At 43.5% G+C, this 22,208-nt stretch overlaps 1 protein-coding gene across 1 annotated transcript; it reads left to right on the forward strand.

Moving 5' to 3' along the window:
• Positions 1-1,294: 1,294 nt before the first annotated feature.
• Positions 1,295-20,400, forward strand: LOC148418669 (death-inducer obliterator 1-like). The gene is made up of 15 exons (XM_088423127.1): positions 1,295-1,391; positions 1,615-2,599; positions 3,607-3,982; positions 4,411-4,761; positions 5,956-6,181; positions 7,836-8,394; positions 9,538-9,697; positions 9,792-9,908; positions 10,598-10,753; positions 11,865-12,018; positions 12,551-13,028; positions 13,667-13,814; positions 14,976-15,065; positions 15,153-15,348; positions 16,066-20,400. Exons 1-15 carry the CDS (start codon positions 1,310-1,312, stop codon positions 19,938-19,940), a joined length of 7,953 nt encoding a protein of 2,650 aa, XP_088279253.1. The 5' UTR covers positions 1,295-1,309; the 3' UTR covers positions 19,941-20,400.
• Positions 20,401-22,208: the final 1,808 nt, after the last annotated feature.

Raw genomic sequence — 22,208 nt, forward strand, 5'->3', positions numbered from 1 at the left:
CCACACAAGGGTCATATACAGGTCGCCCTTATTTAGAAAAGAGAAAGACCTCTCAAAAATTCAGACTTGAGCAATAAATCCTGCAGTGGGAACGTAGCCCTATTTGCTCATGAGGTGCAGAGTGCCCTTTTCCTTAGTTGCATTTTTTATTTCTTCTAACAGATCTTCAAATCCTGATGATTGTAACCTTTGTTTTGTTGAGGAATTCCAGGTACAATTTTCACAATTAGTCGATTTCCTTCCTTGGATTTTGATCATAAAGAGGGCAACTGTGTGAAAGGATGTTTATATCCCCCTGCGACCCAGCTTATTCATTCATGTTCAGGGTTTTGGCAAGTTTGTCTCAGCAAGACAGCAATGTAATCGCATCCTACCCAATTTAGTAGGGCAGCTCAAATGAGTAAAAATAAATAAAGACCAAAAAAGAGTGTACACTCCAGTAGACACACATCAATTGGCTGGGTCTCAGGGGAAATAGTGTTACGCTTAGGAATGAAGTAAATCCTTGAAAAAAAATACACATATAAATTGTGGAACTCATTTGAAGATAATTTAAGCAATATTTTTAAACACATTTTCTCATTTAACCATCTGTTCAATAGCAGATGTAATCTAGTATGTCTTGGATTTGCAATCAGCTGTATAAGTGTTCACAAAAACCTTGACACCTGGAATTAACACTCAACTGGCAAGCATAGTTCCACGACTTACATGTTTTTTTTTGTTTTTTTTTTTTTTACCGGATTACAGCTAATCAAAACGTATAATCTTAAGCATCTCCATTTTCTTAACCACTTGCTAAAAACTGTGTTTTCTTTTTTGAACCGGATTGCAGCTAATCAAAACGTATAATCTTAAGAATCTCCATTAACCACTTGCTAAAAACTGTACTCATTTATTTATTAAATAGAAGTGTGTTTTATGTGTTCCTAAAATTGGAGTTTTCAGAATTCCTGTACAAAAGGAATTGAGTTAAACTTGAAAACAAGCCCTTAATTTGCATGGAAATAAATATTAGATCATTTCAAAATAGTTAAGAAAATCAACACAATCTATTAAGACGTCTTGCACTTAATTTTTTTGTAAAGACTGATTTCGCATAATCCTAAATGCGGCTGAAATTGGCACTTTTTTCCCCCCTCAAAGTTGCTTTCAAAATACAAGCATATAGCAATTTTTCAAATTTGGTCTTGATTTTTTTTTTCCCTAATCAGTCATCTGCTTGAACGCTTTTGCACTTCATTAGTGACTCTGTTGTGCTCTTCTTCTAACTAGTGATTCGGTTTCAAAGTAGTGATTGACTCCACCCATGGAGGAGAATGTGAGCCCTGAGCGCTCTCTAGCTCATGAGCCAGAAAAGAGCCGAGGCCATATGGATAGCTGCTCTCAAGGTACCTTGAATGAGCTTGTTTTTCCCCTTAAAGGACCCTTGGGGATACTGCCGTTTTATTGGGTGGTAGTGTGCTGTGATGTTGACTAAGAGAACTTTAGATGGGTGGAAGGTAAAGGCACACAAGAAAACAACTTTGCCAAGCACATCTGTGGGTGATTCTTAAAAGCTTCTATGAATCCTGTGATTAATTGTATATTGAGCTTTCTGTGATGTGTCTACAGGTGATGGAGAAGTGCGACCCAGTAAGCAAAATCAAACTTTGCCAACAGGAAGTGAAAAGGGGGCAGAGGAGCCTATAAAGAAAGCAGACAAATCTTCCAGAGCCAACAGCGAATTCAAGAAAACGTGGACATTTCGTCGGTCCACCGTTGCTAAAAGAGAAATGCCGGTTGAAGCAGCAACCGACAGCCCCGAAAGCCGCTATCCAGTGCGCCGTAGCGGCAGACAGCCCAAGCGGACCGACAAACTGGAGGAGTTCCTCTCCACTGCCAAAAGAGTGTTAAGAAAGAGCGCGCCTCCAAACCTGGAAAGCGGAGACCCTCCTTCGCAAACCGCCACTGATGCCGAAACTGCCTCTGAGGCCAGCTTCGATGGCAACGCAGACACAAAGACGGCGGAGGACAAGCCCGAGGCGTCGGAGAGGAGAACCCGAAGCAGCACCAGGGAGCAGACCCGAAGGTCAACTCAGCGCGGTAGTTGGAGGCGGCAAACGGAAAGCGCCGCCGCCAAAGACGAAGGGAGCTCGGAGAACGACGACAGCGAGGATGGCGCCGAGCCGCAGGACAAAGATGCCGAGAAATCGGGCAAGGGGGCCGTCGTCTCCAAAGTAAATGACGGAAATGCAAATAAGGAAGAGCAGCAGCCTGAGTTGGTTGTGGAGAAAAAAGAGGAGGAGAAGCAAAATGTTCAAGGGGAAGCTCAGGAGGAGAACAACACCGATGAGGAGACGGCCGGAAAACCTGAATTGTCAGTGAAACGTGGCCCAATCCGAACGTACATAAATAAAAAACGGGCCGCCAATGCCAACAGCACCTCCGCCAAAGGGCCTGCTCCCGTGCAAGCTGCCGGCAAGGCGGGCGAGTCTCAGGAAGAGGACGACAGCGACGACGGCGGCTCTTCTACCTCGTCTTCGTCAGGCAGCGATTCTGATGGAGGATATGACCCCAATGCACTTTATTGCATCTGTCGCCAGAAACACAACAAAAGGTTTGTTTTAACGATCCCAAATGCAATCCTAAACGAATAAAATTGTGATGTCTGGAAAATAGCTGGGGAAAAAAAATCCTAGTCGAGTCTAACTTCAAATCAGTGAATTGCCTTCTAATTTGTATTGGTCAAGGAACTTGTTCTCTTGAAAACTTGGAATCTGTTGACACAATGGAATCTTGGGAGTGGGCTTATCAATGACAACAAATCTATACAATCTTGACTTGCAAGATTTTCAAATACACTGGGCCATGCATATTTACCATGTTTTTTTTCCCGTTCTATCGTAAAATCATATAACCCTGCTTATTTGTGTGAGCGCCAATTGATTTTTGCTCTTCTTGATCTCTATCCCAATCCCATGTGAACAGTAAGGGACCACTGTACACTGTTTAATTTCTGTTTTCTTTATGCCATTATAATCTATAAAATCCTCCTGAGACCCGGCCTATTTGTGTCTACTCTTGTGGACATTTGATGTTTAATATATTGATCACAAATCATAATTTTGGTTAGTCCGGAGATGATATTTAATATATTGATCACAAATCATACTATTTAGTACGGACATTTGCCACCTGCTGTCAACTGAAAGCCATATAAACTCAGTTTGTGAACATCACAGGACCAGCAGGTGAGCTGTGATTGGTTGTTACTGGAGCCTTGAGCACAGATGTAATTTTCAGTCCACAGAAAGTGGGAAGATACGTTTTTTAAAGGTATGGACCGTATGTGAAAAAACATTTAGTTACTAAACTATAGCTATGATACCTGTTTTTACTTGTGAAAAGGGCTGAGCGAACTGTCACTTTCATTATCTTCCACTTAGCTGGGAAGCAGGGAAGCTGAAATTTCCTCATGTCCAGCCAGGGGGCGATCTCGAGGCGTTCACAGGCCATCCAGAGCGAATGTTCTGAGCTGTCACGCTCATATTAAATGTTCTTTTCCTTTTCTTGTGCTGCTGCGTTTGCAGTAAAATTGCCATTACAAATGTCCTTACTCACTAGGTTCATGATCTGCTGCGACCGCTGCGAGGAGTGGTTCCATGGAGACTGTGTGGGCATTACAGAGGCTCGGGGGCGTCTGATGGAGCGTAATGGCGAGGACTACGTTTGCCCAAACTGCACGGCTAAAAAAAGCCAAGTGATCAGGCCCGCCACCTCCATGCTGTCCCTGAGCACAGACATGAAGACCAAAGCGAGCGCCGACCCGCCTGCCGCTGTTGCCGACTCTGTTCCCGCGGCAAGTCCAGCGCCGGCTCCTCAACCACGGCCCACGTCTGCCGGCAGTGACGAGAAAGGAGCAGAGGACGTTGGGATCAAAGGCAGAATCGAGAAAGCAACAAATCCTACAGGAAAAAAGAAGATAAAAATCTTTCAGCCGGTAGGTCCTGAAAGCTTTCAAAGTTCACATATCCTCTTGAGACCCAACTTATTTGTGGACACTAATGTGAACATTTTCTTGGGGGCTAACTCTTTTGACCTATTTGAGCTACCCTACTAAGTCCTAGTGTGGTCAGGGGAGGGCATCCTTGCCCATCCAATGATGTCTCGTGTTTGGGTTGAATGCAATTCACTGCTGTCTTACTGAAACAATAGACGCAACTGAAACAATAGACGCAAATTCGCCGGGTCTCAGGTGGCTACAAAACAACATTTTGGTTAAAAGTGGTTTTAAAAGTGCATATGTTTTGCGTATGGTCATAAATGTCATAAATAATGAGGATAGTGTCCAATCATGAATGCTAATGACATTTGTCACTACTAAATCAACTTGCTCATTATTAGCTGTTGTGTACTGGTTTGGAGCAGACAATACAGCAGGCAGCAACACCAAGCACAGACCAGAAGAGGGCGCCTGCGCCGGGAAAGCCGGCGTGCTCGACACCAGAGGCAAAAGCAACACCGGAGATGGAGCAGGAGAAGGTGGCTTCAAACGTGGAGGTGAAAACAACGGAGTCGGACGAGGCCGGGAAATCGGCGACGCAGGAGGACGTGTCGCTTCCGAAATGCATCGGCCCCGGTTGCGAGAGCAACGCTCAGCCAGATTCGGTGTACTGTGGGAATGACTGCATCTTGAAACACGCCGCCGCTACTATGAAGTCCTTCAGTGAAGTGAAAGAGACGAAGAGCAAAGCTCAGAAACCCACATCTGCGTCAAAGGTAATTCGGATTACCTTAAGTTGCGAAAAGATGCGCGCTACAGCCTCCTGAGGCGCATACGTTTATCAGCAAAGTGTCTTTGCTCAACTTTTGATTTGTTCAAAGATGATGTCACCACCAAGATGGCAGCTCCACTCCTGAGTTTTTTACTGACACATTTTCCATACAGTTTTGAACATGAAGTACAAAGTCCGTTTCTACAATGAGCTTTAGCGTGAACATGACTTGTATGCTTGCTTGCTTGTTTCTGTATCTAGTCTTTTGTTGTCTCTGTTTTAGTGTGAATTTCAAGTGTCAGGTTATGACCAAAAAGCTTTGACATAAACACTTTGTGATGAAGTTTGTGCTTTGATCATAAACATGGAAGTGGAATATTTTATAACAGCCACTGTTCAGTCTTCATGCTAATCTTTTAGGTGACTGATTTTTTTTTGTGGGGGTTAAAATTTACAATTTGAGTTATAATACAGCTTTTGGGTCTACTTTACTTTTTTCAACTCTACAAAGTGAAGTCAGGATAAAATACTAAAATGAACCATACTGTTAGCAAGTCAAGTGTTTGCTAACTTACAAGTGTTACAAAGGGAAGGCTAAACAATGGGGATGAGAGCTCTTGCTATGCAAGTGCAATTTCATCAGCGCTTGCAATTTAAAGCTTGCAGGGCCTGTATAAAATAGTGCTGTGCATAATACCCACAATTAGCTCATTTGGTACAAGCCCTTTTTGGAACTTCCTTTGGCCTAGTTCTTGAAAAAAAATATATAAATAAATGCTTTCGAATGTCTGGACTCTCTAAAAAAAAATATATATATATATATAAAAAATCGTAAAACTAAGACCTTTGGCAATGATGAGCTGACAATTCCGAGGCGTACCCTTTCATCTATTCAGTTGTTTTTGACTCGTTTCAAATATTACTGTTGCAAACTCACAGTCGCATACATTTTGAATTTATGCTCATACATTATCCCAACTATACTTTATAAAGCATCAAATAAAACTTCCATCATGCAGACCTTTGCAGCCATAGATGAAAATATTTTGGCTACCCGCCTTTCCTAACAATTGCACTGCAGCAAATAAGATATAAGCTAGTTAGTTAGCCGCAGTTTGCTTAGTAAAGATTACAGTTAAAAGGCGCCATTTATCTACTGTCCCTAAACCGCTTTGATGTGCATCTCTGATCCTTTTAGAGGGGAGCTGCCAGTCGGACGAGGGCCCAGAAGGACAACAGGGAGGAGGACACTGAGAGCGACGGAGATGACGCCGACTACGTTCCTGATCCAGACGATGAAGACGCGCACGCCGTGGAAGAGCGTCCGCCGCCTGCCACTGCGTCCTGGTGCAGCGACCATAATTACATTGCGACACCACCCGAAAAGACTCCATCCATATCAGCAACAGTGTTAAACAAAAAGTGTATGTATCTCTTTGAGGGTCTTTTTGTTCAAATTGTGCATTTTTTTCCTAATAATTATTTCTATCATGCTAGCGTAACCTAAACAGGACATTTCAGATTTTTTCCTTGTTTGACATAATCATGCCTTGTTAAATGTGAATTTGATGGCGCGTGCCTCTGGATGGACTAGTGGCAGCTGCTGGAAAGGTAAGTTGTCTGATTAACGTTTGAAAGGGAGCATCAGATTCTGAAGCTGTGGATTGGATCAGCCACGTTTGCCAAATTGAACCTCTGGGGGATCCGATGCGTTAGTGCATTCGGGCAGTGACCATAATTGTCCTGCTAAATTGCCCTTTCGGATTTGTCAATCTGGTTGTTAGCTAATGATGCGCACTTCGGGATCTTTGAGAAAAAAAACGTCAAATTACATTAACGGTTTAATCATAGTTGGATTGTTTTGGTTAAGATGGTGCGTATGTGTAGGGCCTATTGAAATAACCGCTTTGTAAGTGTCTCCTTCATGGAGGTTCATCACATCAGCAGGCAGGTAATTTCTCCAGCAGGTACGTCTCATAACGCCTCCCCACAGATTATGTGACGCTATAGCCCGTCAAGATCAAACACAGTAACATGGTGATTTTTTTTTCTTATTCCATTTTGAGCGCATTTAATTATGATGCATCTTTGATAGTGGGAAACTGTCTTAAAATAAAAGATGATGTGACAGACAGATTTTTGGATCCCTTCATTGATTGAGTTTCTGAGCAGTGTTGGCTTGCTATCGGATATCCCGAAGGTCAGCAACAAGCATTTGCGTCTGGGTCAAAGAAAAAAACGCACTGGAGGTGGCCATTGCGGGGGACCCATTTCCCAGATGGCAAGCGGCTGAAACGGGATCTACCAGCCGATGCTATCCCAAGTGACCGATGGCAAGGAGAGGCTGGAGAGAAGTTGAGAGGTGACCCCGGAAGAATGAAGCTGAGATTTACCTACCAAGGCTCCCAACAGCGAAGGCGTTAGACATACTATGAGTGATACTTTTCACACCTTGGTGTTTGCTCACCTTCGTAATTTCCTTGATGTCATGACACGCCGTTTTATTGCATAATCAGTTGGGGCCCTTTGAACTTGGTTCCCCAATTGTCAAAACCGGCTCATGTGGACAAATGTTGCAAGTGTGCTTTAAAAAAAAAAAGACCACTGGTTAGGGATTAATGCTGCTGAGTTATAATGCATCAGAAAAAGTGTGATTGTAGAAGCATTAATGCACCTTTGTTTGCTTGCCCTTATAATAGGTTAAGGATCCTGTTTTTTTTTTAAGTCTTACATAATGGTCTGTCATTTCAGACTTTTGTAGTATGTAGCATATTTCCAATGGTCTTTTGATAGCTGTAATCTGACAGATTTACTCATAACTGGTCATGTGAGATCAAATCCTGCTCAGCAAGCTCTTCTGTCATTTTTTGTTCGGGTGTGTTGCAACAAGAATGCTGTTGCCACAAATGTGGTGAAAAAAATGTCATCAAAGTACTGTTGATGATTACTGAAGGCTGAATTTGTCCTCATATTTGAGTGCTCTCAATTAGCACATTGAATGATGTCACATTTAACAATATTGTGATTGGTGGCAAATTTTAAAGTGTTTTTTTTGTTTTTGTTTTTTTTTAATTGCAGCCCCTCCGAAAGAAGAGAAGCAGACAAAGAAACAGGCCCCAGCCAATGTCAAACCTTCCCATGATTCCAAGCCCCCTACCAAACCGAAGAAGACCATGACCACCAGGGCATCCAAGGTGTCTCCAAAGGGCAAGAAGTCCAAGTCATCCCCTCCGTCCAGCAGCTCCAAGCCAACCAAGAGATCTGCGACCCCTCCCTCTAAATCTGCAGTCAAGGCCAAGAAAATGCGGCCGACGCCTACCCCGGCCCCGTCGCCTTACCCTCCAGGCCCCATCCATGTCACAGGAGCGCTAAGAGTCACAAAGAGCAACTTTACCATTCCGAAGAAGCAGCCTCAACAAAAAGACTCTCCGTCCCATCAGTCCTCGTCATCCTCAAAGGTCCCATCATCTCCGGTGTCCACAGCTCCCACCGGTCACTCTTCTTCCCCGAGGTCTCACCATCCTTCTCACCATCCACCGGCGTCCTCGGCAGCCTCTGCCTCCCCAATGCCACCTCCCTCTAACCACCAGATGAGACAGAACATCCGTCGCTCCCTGACAGATATCTTATACAAGAGGTCAGAGTCCTTCAAATGTTTTCATAATTCATAAAGCAGCGGCGGTTCTCAAATGGCAGTACGAGTACCCCAGGGGGTTCTAGATTTTAACAGGCATGACAGAAGCAATGCATTTTCAAATTAAGAGCTAATTATTTGAAGCATCAGCCATTGTGTTAATGCTGGATAAAGTTACAAGGTTTAGAAAATCAGACACGAGTAGCAAAGCCCACCGTTATCTTTTAAAATCCTAAAATGCTTTATGCTGATTCAGGTGTGCTTGGCTGGAAAAACAAATATTTCATGGGGTACCTCTTTACTGTTGACCATGATTCCCCAAATATGACACTTTTTTTTCCCCACCAAAAATGAAGGCCAAATGGATGAGTGCGTCCTATCGATGGTGACTTAACAATCAGATTTTTTTTTTTTTATTCAACTTGTTGATATGAACACAAGAAAACATTAAGAATTTACAAAAGGTAAGATCCATGCTGTTTTGCTATTGTTTATACATTGTTGCCAAAGTGTTGGTGCGTCTTATACGCGGTAACATAGAAAATACCTGAATTTCACCCCAAAATCAACTCTTTCAGTGCCAAGCGTTATTGGAAAAGAAAACCAGTTTATTTAGCGTTTTCATTCACCTTTGTAGGCCAACAGAATATTGTGTGCTATGTCTATCTAAATATGGGTGCTGCCATATGAAAGATTGACTTTCATTCTTCAGTTAGAATTGATGTAGGTAATAGCTGTGTTGTAAGTGTGGAAATACTGCCATCTAATGGTTACAGTTAGCACTACAGTTCTCAATAGGCTTATATTAGGTAAGTCATGACTTTAGGCATGGGTTTTAGCGCTTCTTCATTAAAAAACAAACAAAAAAAACAAACAAAAGCGTATTTTACCAGAATTTTATTATTTATTATCGTTATTACTATTTTAAAAGACGATCGTCCATGTCACGGAATGAGTTAAGGGATTTGTCCTATATACATGGTGACAACCCAGATGAGTTTTCCTGCTTGGTATCCTAATGGGGCATCATTGGCTTTGTGTTATCCTCAAAATAAGAGTAAATTAGATGGAACATGAAGAAATCTCTTGCTTGGTTTTGCTACTGTAGCAAGAGCATTGATTGACGTAATACTTTTTTATCGCCAGGGTGACTGACAGCGATGATCTGAAAATGACGGAGAGCGAGGTCGCACGGCTAGCCGCTGCCATTGAAAAAGAGATGTTTAACCTCTGCCTCAGCACTGACAGCAAGTACAAAAACAAATACCGCTTGCTCATGTTCAACCTGAAGGACCCCAAAAACAAAGTGAGTCAACCTGATCGGAAACTTCTCAAACAAACAGAAAAACTTGACTTTTCTGCTTACGAATAAAGATGTTAAATGAGCGGGTTTGTTCCAGGGCTTGTTCTACAGGGTAATTGGCGGGGAGGTCAGCCCTCTCCGACTGGTAAGGATGAGTTCTGAAGAAATGGTTTCCAAGGAGATATCTCGGTGGAGGAAGCCTGATCCATCCCAGGTAAGTGTATTTTCATCTTCACATTGCAATACGTTATTGCAGCCATTCTCAAATAGAGGTTTGAAGGCTTTAAAATGTTTTCGACGTGTATCGCCAAATTTTAATGAATGATTTTAACCCTCAGGTGCTATTTTGTCCAACCCTTTTATCTTTAGGTATTTCACATCAAAGAGAAAGCGTTCAGAAAAGACACTAGGGAGTTGAAATTTCACCCAAATGGCGACACCATGACATGGCCACTTAGTTATCGCACTAGCAGGAGTGTGCCATCGCTCTGATGTGGAAGAAAAAGATCCAAAAATGATCAAAATATTGCATTTAGGGTTAATCCCATAACAATGGCAGTACTTTTCTATTGAAGTGCAAATCGATTGGAACATGAAGCGACTCGTTGCTAAATGGGGTGATAGTGACTCCGTTGCAAAACATTTGCCTTTATTTAGTTGCCGCATTTGCCACACTATAAGGCACACCTAAAAACTTCAATTTTCTTCAAAGCTGACCCTGCACCTTATAATGCGGTGCGCCTTATACAGTGCATAAACAGGGAGTTTTCATTTTTGGGGGGCTGAAAAATGCAGAAGTGCTTTATCATTAGTGATGTAATTTGTTTAGGGAGAGTTGAAATAAGGGCTTCATTATTGAAAAATGGAAAAAAAGCTTTCGCATTACTACATGATTTCCCGCAGGCCCAGTCCTCCAGCGGAAGAGCGCATTCAGGTGTTTCCAAAACGAGCAGTAGGTACGACTCTCATAGCATGGACGCCGAGGATGCCCCGCCCCCGTCAGATGCAGATGTATGTATCACCGCCACAGCTTCATCTTCTCGCATGGCTTCTGCTGTAGTAAGTGATGGCACACTGTCTTTCTACTGCTTTCACACCTTTTCTTTGCCTATGTTAATACTGAACACTGGGTCATAGTGCTCTTCAGCTTTTTGATCTTTTTCTTGACTTATCTTACAGTAACTCATGCGATCCCCTTTTTACAAGAGTGCAACACATTCAAACCCAGGTAGTTTGGTTTAAAAAAATAGATATATATATTTTGCTGAAGGAGCATCTACAAATGGATGGTAGTAAGTAATCGATTAGTTTGGGTAATTAAGTACTAAAGTAGTCAAGTAACAATTACTTTGGGTGCTAACATGCTGAAGTAATTGATTAACTTTGGTAAAACTAATTGATTACTGTAGCTATTCACTCAATCAATGCCAAAGACATACTATTAGTTTTTTTTCCAGACCTTCTATACCAGGTACTTACTTTTTATTTATTTATTCATTTTAATTAATTTGGGTAGTTAAGTACTAAAGTAAAAAAGTACTAAAGTAAAAATTACTTTAGGTACTAAAATACTGACTTATCGACTACTTTAGGTTAAACTAATTGACATAATTTTACCTTTTTTCCCCAGACTTTCTATCCCAGGTTATTATAATGAATTATTATTAATTATTTTTTGAAAGAGACCAAATGAGGGTGGTACAAAATGAGTGAATCGAGACCTGTTTTCATGTATTATTGTTTTGATTCCTTGAAATTTTAATCCCTCAACAATAAATGTTTGTTTTTGTTTCTGCCCTGCATATATGGCTAAATAAATAAATATCTAGGATTAAATACCTAAACTCACAAAAGCTTTGTAAAAATATGTCTTTGGCGCCGAACGAGTTAAATTGTTGATTGACTCGTACCAGCCGTTTTCAGGCGCTCCTTTAGCCAAACTTGAAGTGAAATTGAAAAAAAATATCACTTGAAAAACAAAAAAGATGAAAAAGTAGTTGGATGTCTGGACTCATAAAAACACAACAGGAATTTGTTTTTGGGACCGAATGATTTAATCGATAAAAGCACTCAACTTACATGCATCTCCTTTGCATTTAGTCATGCTGGTCCAGAAAGTGGATGTGCTTCTTTTGTAAGGATTTGACATTTGTCTATTATGTTCCTCCAGGACCAAGATGAGCCCAGCATCACTGCTTCAGCTCCAACACAACTGTCTGCTGAGGGGAGCAGCAGTATGCCAGATATTTTCAGTAGCATGCTCAAAGACACAACGTCGGAACACAGGACTCATCTCTTTGACCTCAACTGTAAAATATGCACAGGTACAAAAAGATATTTCTTTCAATGAAGTATTAGGATGAATGCTTTCATATTTAGGACCTCACAGAAAATGGTATTGCATCACTATTTGTACATTAGTTTACATCTCCTGAATACATTTGTGTCATTTGTGTCAAGGGATGTTACATCATTTTCATCAGCAAAAATGTCTTTTGTCAATATTTGATGACTAAATTATTTTTCATGTACTATTAGTACTTTTGAAAACATTTTGCCACTTGCCGTTGACGGAAAACGACATCACAATGTGCTCAAGGCTCAGGTGATTGCCGTTTGGTCATGTGACGTACGCAAGGTCACATGATCCAAACTGGACGACAGGTGAGTCGTGATTGGTTGTTCAAGCCTTGAGCGCCTGTGGAAGAATTTTTTTCAAACGTGTTAATTCTTCATTGAAAAGTAATTTAATTATTAAATGAATGATGGCAAGGAAATTTGTATTTTTGTATATATATATGTATATGAAATGCAGTTGCGTTATAATGATTTTCATCTTTCCAACTTTTCGTTTAGGTCAGAAGACAGAAGAGGAGCTTGCATCAAAGAAATCCAAATCCACGAAAAAACCTGAGCCAACCAGACAAGAATCGCACTCAGCCAGTGCCACCAACCAACCGCAAGTCCCCTCGGCCTACCAACACCAGCAGCTCATCCCACCACCGTACCAGACCGGCGCAGAAGCCATTGGCCTCGAGCCGCAGCCGCAGCTTTACCAAGAAGACCCCAACACACTGGTCCCACCTGTGCAGACCCCCCAGGCCGTGGCCCCGACCGTTTCCTCTGTCAGCATCACCCGCAGAGACCCGCGCATGGCCAGACATGGCTCGGGCGTTACCGTCACATACGCTGCTCCGGAAAAAGCCGCAAATATCATGGCAGAGTCGCTCCCAGCTCCCGTCGTTGCTCCTTTGGATGTCGCAGTCAAGGCAACCCTTCCTATGCCCCCCGCTCTTCCGCCTTTGATGGCTTTGTCCAAACCATCGAAAACAAGGTGCTTAGATTATTTACTCTCTCGCCGTAGGGCTGAAATGAACCCTCCAATAATTTGACTTCATTAGACTGGACGTCAGAAAAAATGGGGGGGGGGGGGGGGACATTAAGAGTCCCAAAAATGCTTCCCAAAATGCACACAAATTACATCCATTAAATGATCGTACAACTGAATTACAAATGCTATTAATTTCAATGCCTAATGTTAATTAGATGCAAATATATACTCTTAATAATATATACACTTGATTAATGGACTGTTGTGCAATATTTTGTCCAATCATTTGATATTGACATCAAAGCATTTCACATAAGTGAAAGCGTTAAAAAAAAAAAAAAAAAAAAAAAAACACGAGAGAGCTGAAATTTCACACAGACATGGCACGACCACTTAGTTCTCACACTAGCAGGAGTGTGCTATCCCTTTGCCAAAATACTGCCAGAAGAAAATGACCCAAAATTCAGTTAGTTTCATAATGTTTCGCATCCTATTTTAAATTCTGGTGTTTTAAGTTATAAATGGAAACACATGCTCTGGGTTTAAAGCTGCCAGGTCGATATTTTAGTATCACAAAAAAGGAGGCTTTTTTCTTTTAAGCTAACATGGTTTTCTTTTTCTTCACGGTTTGTTTTTAGCAGTACTTCTGAGCCGCCTCCTGAGGGGGAAACCGCCATCTTCCTCCATGGTCAAGAGAGAATTTGGAAAGGCTTCATCAACATGCAGTCTGTGGCCAAGTTTGTTACCAAAGCGTACCTGGTTTCAGGCACCTTCGAGTATCTCAAAGAGGTACGTCAACTTCTTGATTCTTTAGTCATATTATCCCTTGAATGTGCAGTGTTGTAGAATTTAGTACCATCTAGTGGAGAAGAAAGCGAATGCGGCAATTGTTTAACATGAGCTCGGCCATGTCTGAGAAAGACCACACTTGACAAGCCCACGAGCACCACACGACCTTCAAGAAGTTATTCACCTTCGTGTATCGGTAGCACAAAGATGGCGTCCAAACATGTCCGCCTCCTGTTAGGTGTAGCTCAGCCGAGGTAACATAATTAGCAATTACTTGACCTACGATTGGATTAAAAAAAATATATTGTACGTTATGATAAAATACTTCTTCGAAGGGGATTTCGTAGTGTTTATTTTTTTTTTAATTGAAGGTATTTTTAGTTTACCACTAGATGGTGCTAAATTCCACACACTATATTTAATGAGCATCCAGACTTTTTACTTAGAGAAAAATCAAGACGTCATGGCCCCCTATTTTTTATTGTATTTTTTATACTTAGAAGCAATAAGAAGCAATGTCTATAATATCGACTTTAAATGTATAATATTTAGCCAAGTTAATTTACTACTTTAGTACATTAAGTGGTTAAACTAATTGTACTTTTAATACAAAAATCAATTGATTACTGAAGTATGTAAGCACCAAAGTAATCAATTACTTTCATACTTCATTAAACTAATCTATTACTTTATACATTAAAGTATTTAATTACTTTATACATTAAAGTATTTATAATTTGGTACTTTAGTTCATAAAGATAGACCTTTTTGTACTTAAAATATTTTAATACTTTTGTACCTCAGTAATCAATTACTTTTGAACTTAATTAAACCAAGCAATTGCTTTGGTGCTTTAGTACCTAAATTTAGGCACTTTATATCGTAGTTATTTGGGTAAAAAACTGCTATGTCTTTTTGTTATAGGTGATGAAATAAATTAGGATTTTTTTCACATTTGTAACAGTGTCTACCCACAAAAAGTTTTGTTAGCTTTCAAGCAGCTTTGCGAGCCAAGTCGAAGTGTATTTCGAGCATAAGGGCCGCAAAAATGTGAATGACGGGCTGCAAACAGCCCACGGGCCATAGTTTGAACACGTCTGTTTTAATGTGTGTTTTATATTTCACAAGTGGCAAGTTTCATGTCTTGTCAATCTTACGCAGGATTTGCCAGACACAATTCATGTTGGTGGACGCATCTCTCCGAACACAGTGTGGGATTACGTCGGGAAATTGAAAACCTCCCTGTCAAAGGTTAGTTTTTGCACAAAGGCATAATTGCAGACACATTCTTTTTTTTTTATGCACTGGATTGATCTTGTCGCTCTTACGTGATGGCAGGAGCTGTGCCTGATCCGTTTCCAGCCGGCCACAGAAGAAGAGGAAGTAGCTTACGTGTCTCTCTTCTGTTACTTCAGCAGCAGGAAAAGATTTGGCGTGGTCGCTAACAGCAACAAGCGCATCAAAGATCTTTATCTAATCCCTTTGAGTTCAAAGGACCCATTACCCCCCAAACTTTTACCATTTGACGGACCAGGTATGCTTTTGCGGATTTATGATTCATAATTCTCCTGAGCCTCAGCCTATTCGTTTGTGACCACTCTTGTGTCCATCCTGTCTCAGTAAAACAGCAAAGTTAAATTGCATCCCACCAAAGCACAAAAGACATCAAAGTAAAGGCCGGGTTGTCCTCTACTGAGCACGCTAGGACGCAGTAGAGTAGCTTGAATTACCGGACGCGTAGACCAAAAACAAAGTCGACAGTGGACACAAATGAAATGAATGATTTTCAGGAGGATCTCAATATTGAGAAATGCAGTAGAACAACTGAGTGCAAAACGTTTGTCCCAATTTGGTAAACTTCACCTTTTTCACAAAACTATAGTTGTCAGTATTGGTCACAAATACTAATTGCCAATTAATTGGCCAATCAATTTAAAAAATGTATAATTCATAAAAGAAATGCATTTCAATAGGTGTCAATTATATGTTATATTACCAATTGGCCACAAATAGCATGCGTCAACAGTATAGTATGTTTCCCTTCCAAACACACCTGATTCAAATGATTTTTCAAGCTCCTGCAGAGTTTTCATATGAGTTAATCATTTGAATCAGGTGTTTTGGGGAGAGGAACCTGGAAAACACAAAAGGATTGCGGCCCGCCGAGGACCGGATTTCGACATGCGTTATAGGCGATGAGAGGGCAGTCTTCCATTTGTTGATTCACGCGTGTATGTGTATTTTTTTGCAGGACTTGAGCCGGCCCGGCCCAACCTTTTACTCGGGCTCTTGATCTGCCAGAAGGATAGAAAGCGCGCCGGCGTTCCGTTGGAAACGGACGAGAAACGATCAAAGATTCAAATAAAAGATACCGAAGAGACCGGTCTTCCGAAGCCCCCCCTCTCAGTCAAAGCCGAGCGAAGCACTCGGCAAAGTTTGGAAATCCCCTTCAGCACTACTCCTCCGGGGTCGCCCCCCGCCAGCTCGTCTGGGCCGCCAAGCGTCCCTGTGACCACCTCGCCTGTCTTCTCTCTCCTGTCATCTGTTAAAGCACCTGCCCCCCCCTCCGTCACCGAAGTTGAAACCCCAACTTCATCCAGCTCTATCCCCACCCCCGCAGCAACTGCCACTCCTCTTCAGACCATCCTCAACACTCTTTTTGGAAAGAAAAAGCATGACTCGGAAGCTTCCAACTCGCCGTCCGATCAGGCCGCCGAATCCTCCGCGCCGCACTCCACTATGCTAGATCCAATCGTGCAGCAGTTTTCACAGATTCCAAAGGAGAAACAGATAGAGCAGGATGATGATAGACCGTACGACCCAGAGGAAGAGTATGACCCAACTTTGGGTTACAGTGTGCCTAATAAACCCTTGGAGGTAGCAGACCAACCTGAAGCGGAACCCAGCGAGGGCGATGACATTGCGTATGACCCCGAAGACGACTCGATATTTGACGAAGTCAAAACTACTGCCTCAGATGAAAACGAAAAGTCTTCGTGCGAGGATATAACAGAACCGGAAAAAATTCTGGCTAGCCTCAAACAGAAAGGGACTCACATATTCCCAAAACAGGAAGACGAGCATATGCTGTCGGCTGAGCCGACTGGGACTCCTCCAACCGCTTTGGGCAACAGCCATTTACTGCACCTCGGTAAAAAAGTGGACGAGCTTCTGAAATCTTCGTCGGCTACGCCCGCCATCAACCAGAGGAGAGATCCCCGACAGAGTCAGGAATCCCGCCAGGCGGCGGCAAGCGCAACACCGACAACAGACGAAGTTCTCCCCAAAGAGTCGGCGTCATCGGATGACTCGCCTCCACCTCAGGAGTCAATTCAGGAGTCGCGGTTGCCCTCTGTCGCTCGCATTCCAGACACCTCGCAAGACCCAGAGAGGCCGTTACCCATGGAGGAAGAGAAATCGGAGACGCTGCCCTTTATGGAGCCCGTGAAGGCAGACGTATCAATTCCTTTATTAGGAGAAACTGTGGAACCCGATCTGGAGTTTAACTACTTTGACGAAAAAGAAGTGGCAATGAGGGAAGAGCAAGCAGAGACGACCCAGGCTGAACTAGAGGCGGACAAGTATAGCATTTGGCCAAACGCTGCAAGTATTTTAAAAAGTAGCGAGGCAGAATACGATGACGACAATAGCCAAGACCGAGCAATTTGCAGCTCCTACGACGACGCGCCAAACCACTCGACGCTGACTTCCACAATCCCGGTCCTCAGTGACACCCATTCTCATCATACGCGACATCATATGGCACCGTCAGACTTTGACAGTGATTTTAGAGCGCCGTCCGACATCCACCCAGCATCTAATTTCCTCCCGCCTCAGTCGATGCACGGGCAGAATCCCATGATGAGGCCTCCACCCATGTCAGTCCCACCGCCTGTACAAGGTCTCGCTTCAATGTCTGCGCCGCAGTCTATGCAAGGACCCCCGCCGGCGCTTCACGGTCCTCCCTCAGTACTCGGTCCTCCCATTCAATCCGACAACTCCCGTTCGTACGGCCTACCTCCGGCTCCGTTCCCCCCCTATCAAAACCAGTGGACGCGCGCCCAACTACCGCCACCTCCGGCGCAACAGCCCATCTCAAGACCACCCCCTCAGAACCTTCTACCACCCAGGTTACCACCGCCACTTTACCCGCCAATTGGCCAGAGAGGTCCTCCGCCTCAGATTTTTGATCCCCTTCTCCCCCCTCAGCATAGTGGTCAACAAGTCCCCCCTCCGGGCTTTCCCCCACCACCTGCATTTGATGCACAGACTCAGCTGCCTCCCCCACGATTTACCAGTCCACCGCCGCCGTTTAATTTCCCTGGAAACAGAGGTCCTCCTCCACCTTTTACAGGACCTCCGCCAGGACATTTTGATAACAGGCCGCCTCCTCTCAGTCCTCTGCCCCACTTTTCCGGGCCAAGGGCTCCCCTGCCCTCTCAGTACGGCGACCATACGAACCAAACTTCAATTCCCCTAATGGTAGAGCAAAGCCGTGACCCGAGGGATCCGTATAGTAAAGACAATCGCTTGTTCGCGCACGCCGACCACCCTCAGAATATTTTCAAAGACAACCAGCCGACACCTTACCGGGATCTTCCGCCCGGCCAGTACGACGAGTCGCGAGGTCCTCTCCCTAACATGGACATTAGCGGACAACTCATCAACCCCCATAACAAGTTTGTGGTTCCCAGGCTACACTCACCCCCGCATCGAGGAGCGTTGAATGAGCACATGGGTCTCCCTCCTCTTCAGGACAGCCGAGCAGTCAGGGATCCCACCCAGCCTTTTGGAGGCTCTGAACGGTACCGCTTCGATAGGTTTTCAGATGAGGCGAGATCCGGTCGTCACGGCGGCCCGCTGCTGCCGACCCCCGCGGAGGCGCCACTTGTTCCCTCCAGTCGCATCGGAGGCCTCAGTCCGGATAGACGGCGAGAGGACTACTGGCGGCGACATTCCCCCGAAACTATGAGGAGAACCGTCGCCAGCCGAGAGGACCTGGAAGCACGAAGCGCCGAACTTATCGGTCACTTTGAAGTAGGGCTCAGGGAACCGGGTCCCGGTCCCGCCCTATCACTAGAAGAAAGACTCAAGGAGCTCTCTGGTCAGAACAGAAGAGACAGAGACCGGGATGTCCTTCCCTCAGCTAGACTGTTGCTGGACAGGAGTCAGGTCAAGCGATGGAGCAGAGAGCGAGAGTGGGACAGAAGCAGAGAGCGGGACACGGATGGTGAATCCAGCAGAGAACGGGAGCGCAGCAAAGGGAGGGAGAGCGAGAAACACAAGGAGGTGGAGGTTGAGCGGCACAGGGATCAAGACGCAGACAAGAGGAGAGACCGCGACAGGGAAAGGGAAAAGGACAGGGGCCGGGACAGGGACTCGGACAGAAGGGACTACGATCGCGAAAGAGGGCGGAACCGTGATAAAGAACGAGACCGCGAGCGAGACAAGCGCCGCGACAGGTCCCGGAGCAGAGACCGCGACCGGGATCGAGGGAAAGACCGAGGGAGAGACCGGGACAAAGAAAAGGACGGCGAGAGAGACAAAGACGGGGATCGGGAAAGAGACCGGGAGCGGGACAGGGACAATGACAAAGAAAAAGATCGTGACAAAGATAAAGACAGGGACCGTGACAGAGGCAGAGACAAAGACAGAGATGGGGAGAGGGACAGAGAAAAAGACCCTGAAAGAGAACGAGAGAAAGACAGAGACGCAGAGAAAGACAAGGACCGCGAACGAGACAGAGATAGAGGTCGGGATAAAGACAGAGCCCGTGACAGAGACCGAGACTGGGAGAAAGATCGAGACCGCGAGAAAGACCGAGACCGCGAGAAAGACCGAGACCGGGAGAAAGACCGAGACCGGGAGAAAGACCGAGATCGCGAGAAAGACCGAGATCGCGAGAAAGACCGAGACCGGGAAAAAGACCGAGACCGGGACAAAGACCGAGACCGGGAGAAAGACCGCAGCCGGGAGAAAGACCGAGACAAAGACCGTGAAAGAGACCGTGGCAGGGACCACCGGGAAACCAGCAGAAGCAGGGAAAGGAGAGAGGATAAAACGAGCAAACGGGAAAAATCCAAGGAGAAACAAAAGACTTCAGAAAATGATAAAAGCTCCTCCTAGTGTGTTGGAACCCCCCTCCCCCTCCCCCCGGTTATCCTCGGAAAGACATAATTTATAACCACTGGAAATTCTTGTTGTGAATGACGATGGCAGTATTTCATTTCTCTAGGTTCCGACGTTTGTATTTCCCGTCTTAAGTTGATGAATACATTTACCAAACATAACTGAAGAACATTTACCTTACTCGTCTTTGGGGCCTGGGAATATAGTTTGACAGAAGACGGAACCCTGCGCCCAATCACACCACAAATGTAAATATGAAAGTATTTGTGTACATAGTGATGTTTTTAATACTTTTCTAAGTAGGCAAAATAAAAGCCATATACACCGGATGGATCATCTGAAACAGAACTGCTTAGAACTGTGGCTATTGAACTGGTTGAAAAAGAGGTTCCATTTATCGACAGTACAGTACTTAATCGTTTGTTTGGACTCAAATTAAACACTTTTCTTCACGTAAGGATTTGACTGTTTGTTTGTTTTTTCATTTTTTATTTTACTGGTAGTTGTCATCAGCAAATATTTTCACTGCTCATGAAAAGGCTGATTCAAAAATGCGAAATCTGAATATTTTTTTTAAATATATTTCATCACACTTCTAACTGGTTTTGAAATCATAGACCAGTAAAAACTGTTCAAAAGAGAGATTGGGAACAAAAAAAAAGCTGTTTTTTTTTCCCCACCCTGAATTAAAAGTTGAAGGCAACTTGCAAATTTGGTATTTTAACCAGAAACTTGTAGTCGAATCAGAATTTCGTGGGCCACATGAAATGATGTGACAGGCCAGATTTGGCCCTGAAGCCTTGAGTTTGACACCTGTGCGCTTAATGATTTTTGAAGATGAATGATAGAACATTGGAAATTTAATGCACTTTCACAGCGTCTTTGACGTAAGAACGCCATCTAGAGGTCTAAAAAATTAAGTGCTTCATGAAGCTTCATTTGGGCATCACTACAACTCTAGTTTGAAAAGCATCTTTGAAGCCCGTTTTTAAGACCTGGTGGAGGTGCAGTGTCTGCTCTCAACTGAAGCTGCACTGTTTTTCCTCACTACAAAATGTAATACCACCAGCGGCCAGAGACGGCGCCAAAAACAACTCAAGCCAAGTCATTATTTCGGGTGTGGCCCTGGTTGGGAAGCTTCGTGAAGCACTCATACTTTTTACATCCTTATCTTTACATCTTCAAATCAATAGTGCCACCCAGAGGGGTAAAACAAATTCAAGTACAAAACAAAAAGTACATTATACATTAAGGCTTTTATGTATTTACTGTACAAGTTTCCTCTATGCTTTGGCAAAATGGCACATTCACCAATTAAAAAATGAAAAGTAAGGCAATTTTTTCCCCTGGAATCAAAACAACAATGTTTTGAAAGGCTTTTTTTTTTATATTCAATATGAGACCATATTAAGGCGTTTTTTTTCTGTCAAGATCACGTTTTAAAACTGAAAAGTGAGACAACTTTCCCCCAAAACAAGTATGTAAAGTCAGGCATTCCATAAAGAAAAAAATCCAACCATGTATAATAAGGCTTTTTTTTTTTTTAACAATTTGAGTCCATACAGTAAAGGCGTTTTTTGCTGTCAAATAAGCCCACATACATGATTATTTTTGAGGGGGGAAAAGGCCATATATAGTAAGGCTTCTTTTTTTTTTTTTTTTTAAGAAAAACATGTATATGAAGGTTTTTTTAACGACCACGCATAGAAAAACTTTATAAAAAAGTAAGACCCATATTCTTTCTTTTAAAAAAAGAAAAAAAATAAGGTCAGGCTGTGCTGTCACTCGTCATTTTGAGTGCGCTAGAAACGGCGAGTTCTCCTACTAAAGAGCGTCGTTCTAGCTTGTGACCAGCAGATGGCGGTAGTGCTCCACAAGCAAATTTTCATGCACCTTCTCATGCAGTCTAACCACATCTATCCTTTTTTCGACCGCTTGTTTTCGTTAGATAGGCCAGATGTGATGCGAAATCAACAACAGTCTTCTAGATATGCGCGACATTGTCCATTTAAATAAACGCGCACGTGGAGAGAAATCTTTGAGGGAGAAGCTGCTTCCACGGAATCCCAGCATCGCAGCTCCACAACACGCTTATTCTCGAATGCATCGCCATCTTTCCTGGCGGAGTGAATAATTGATTGCTTAGTTAGATATTTCTCTTCGGGAACACATCGGGTCATTACTGTCCGCTGCTGAAGGCTCTTTCATGTGCCGTCACGAAGGCGGGAATGCGAGATTCAATTAGAAGCAAGCAGTGAGTTCAAA

This window comes from Hippichthys cyanospilos, chromosome 9, assembly GCF_059441005.1.
Source record: "Hippichthys cyanospilos isolate Australia breed blue-spotted pipefish chromosome 9, RoL_Hcya_1.0, whole genome shotgun sequence".
Lineage (NCBI taxonomy): Eukaryota > Metazoa > Chordata > Actinopteri > Syngnathiformes > Syngnathidae > Hippichthys > Hippichthys cyanospilos.

What these genes read in the sequence shown, in the direction of transcription:
- LOC148418669 (XM_088423127.1), top strand. Translation starts at nt 1,310, where the DNA reads ATGGAGGAGAATGTGAGCCCTGAGCGCTCTCTAGCTCATGAGCCAGAA. An exon ending in AACCCACATCTGCGTCAAAG is followed by an intron (nt 4,762 to 5,955) that starts GTAATTCGGATT and finishes TGATCCTTTTAG; the next exon opens with AGGGGAGCTGCCAGTCGGAC. An exon ending in CAACTGTAAAATATGCACAG is followed by an intron (nt 12,019 to 12,550) that starts GTACAAAAAGAT and finishes CTTTTCGTTTAG; the next exon opens with GTCAGAAGACAGAAGAGGAG.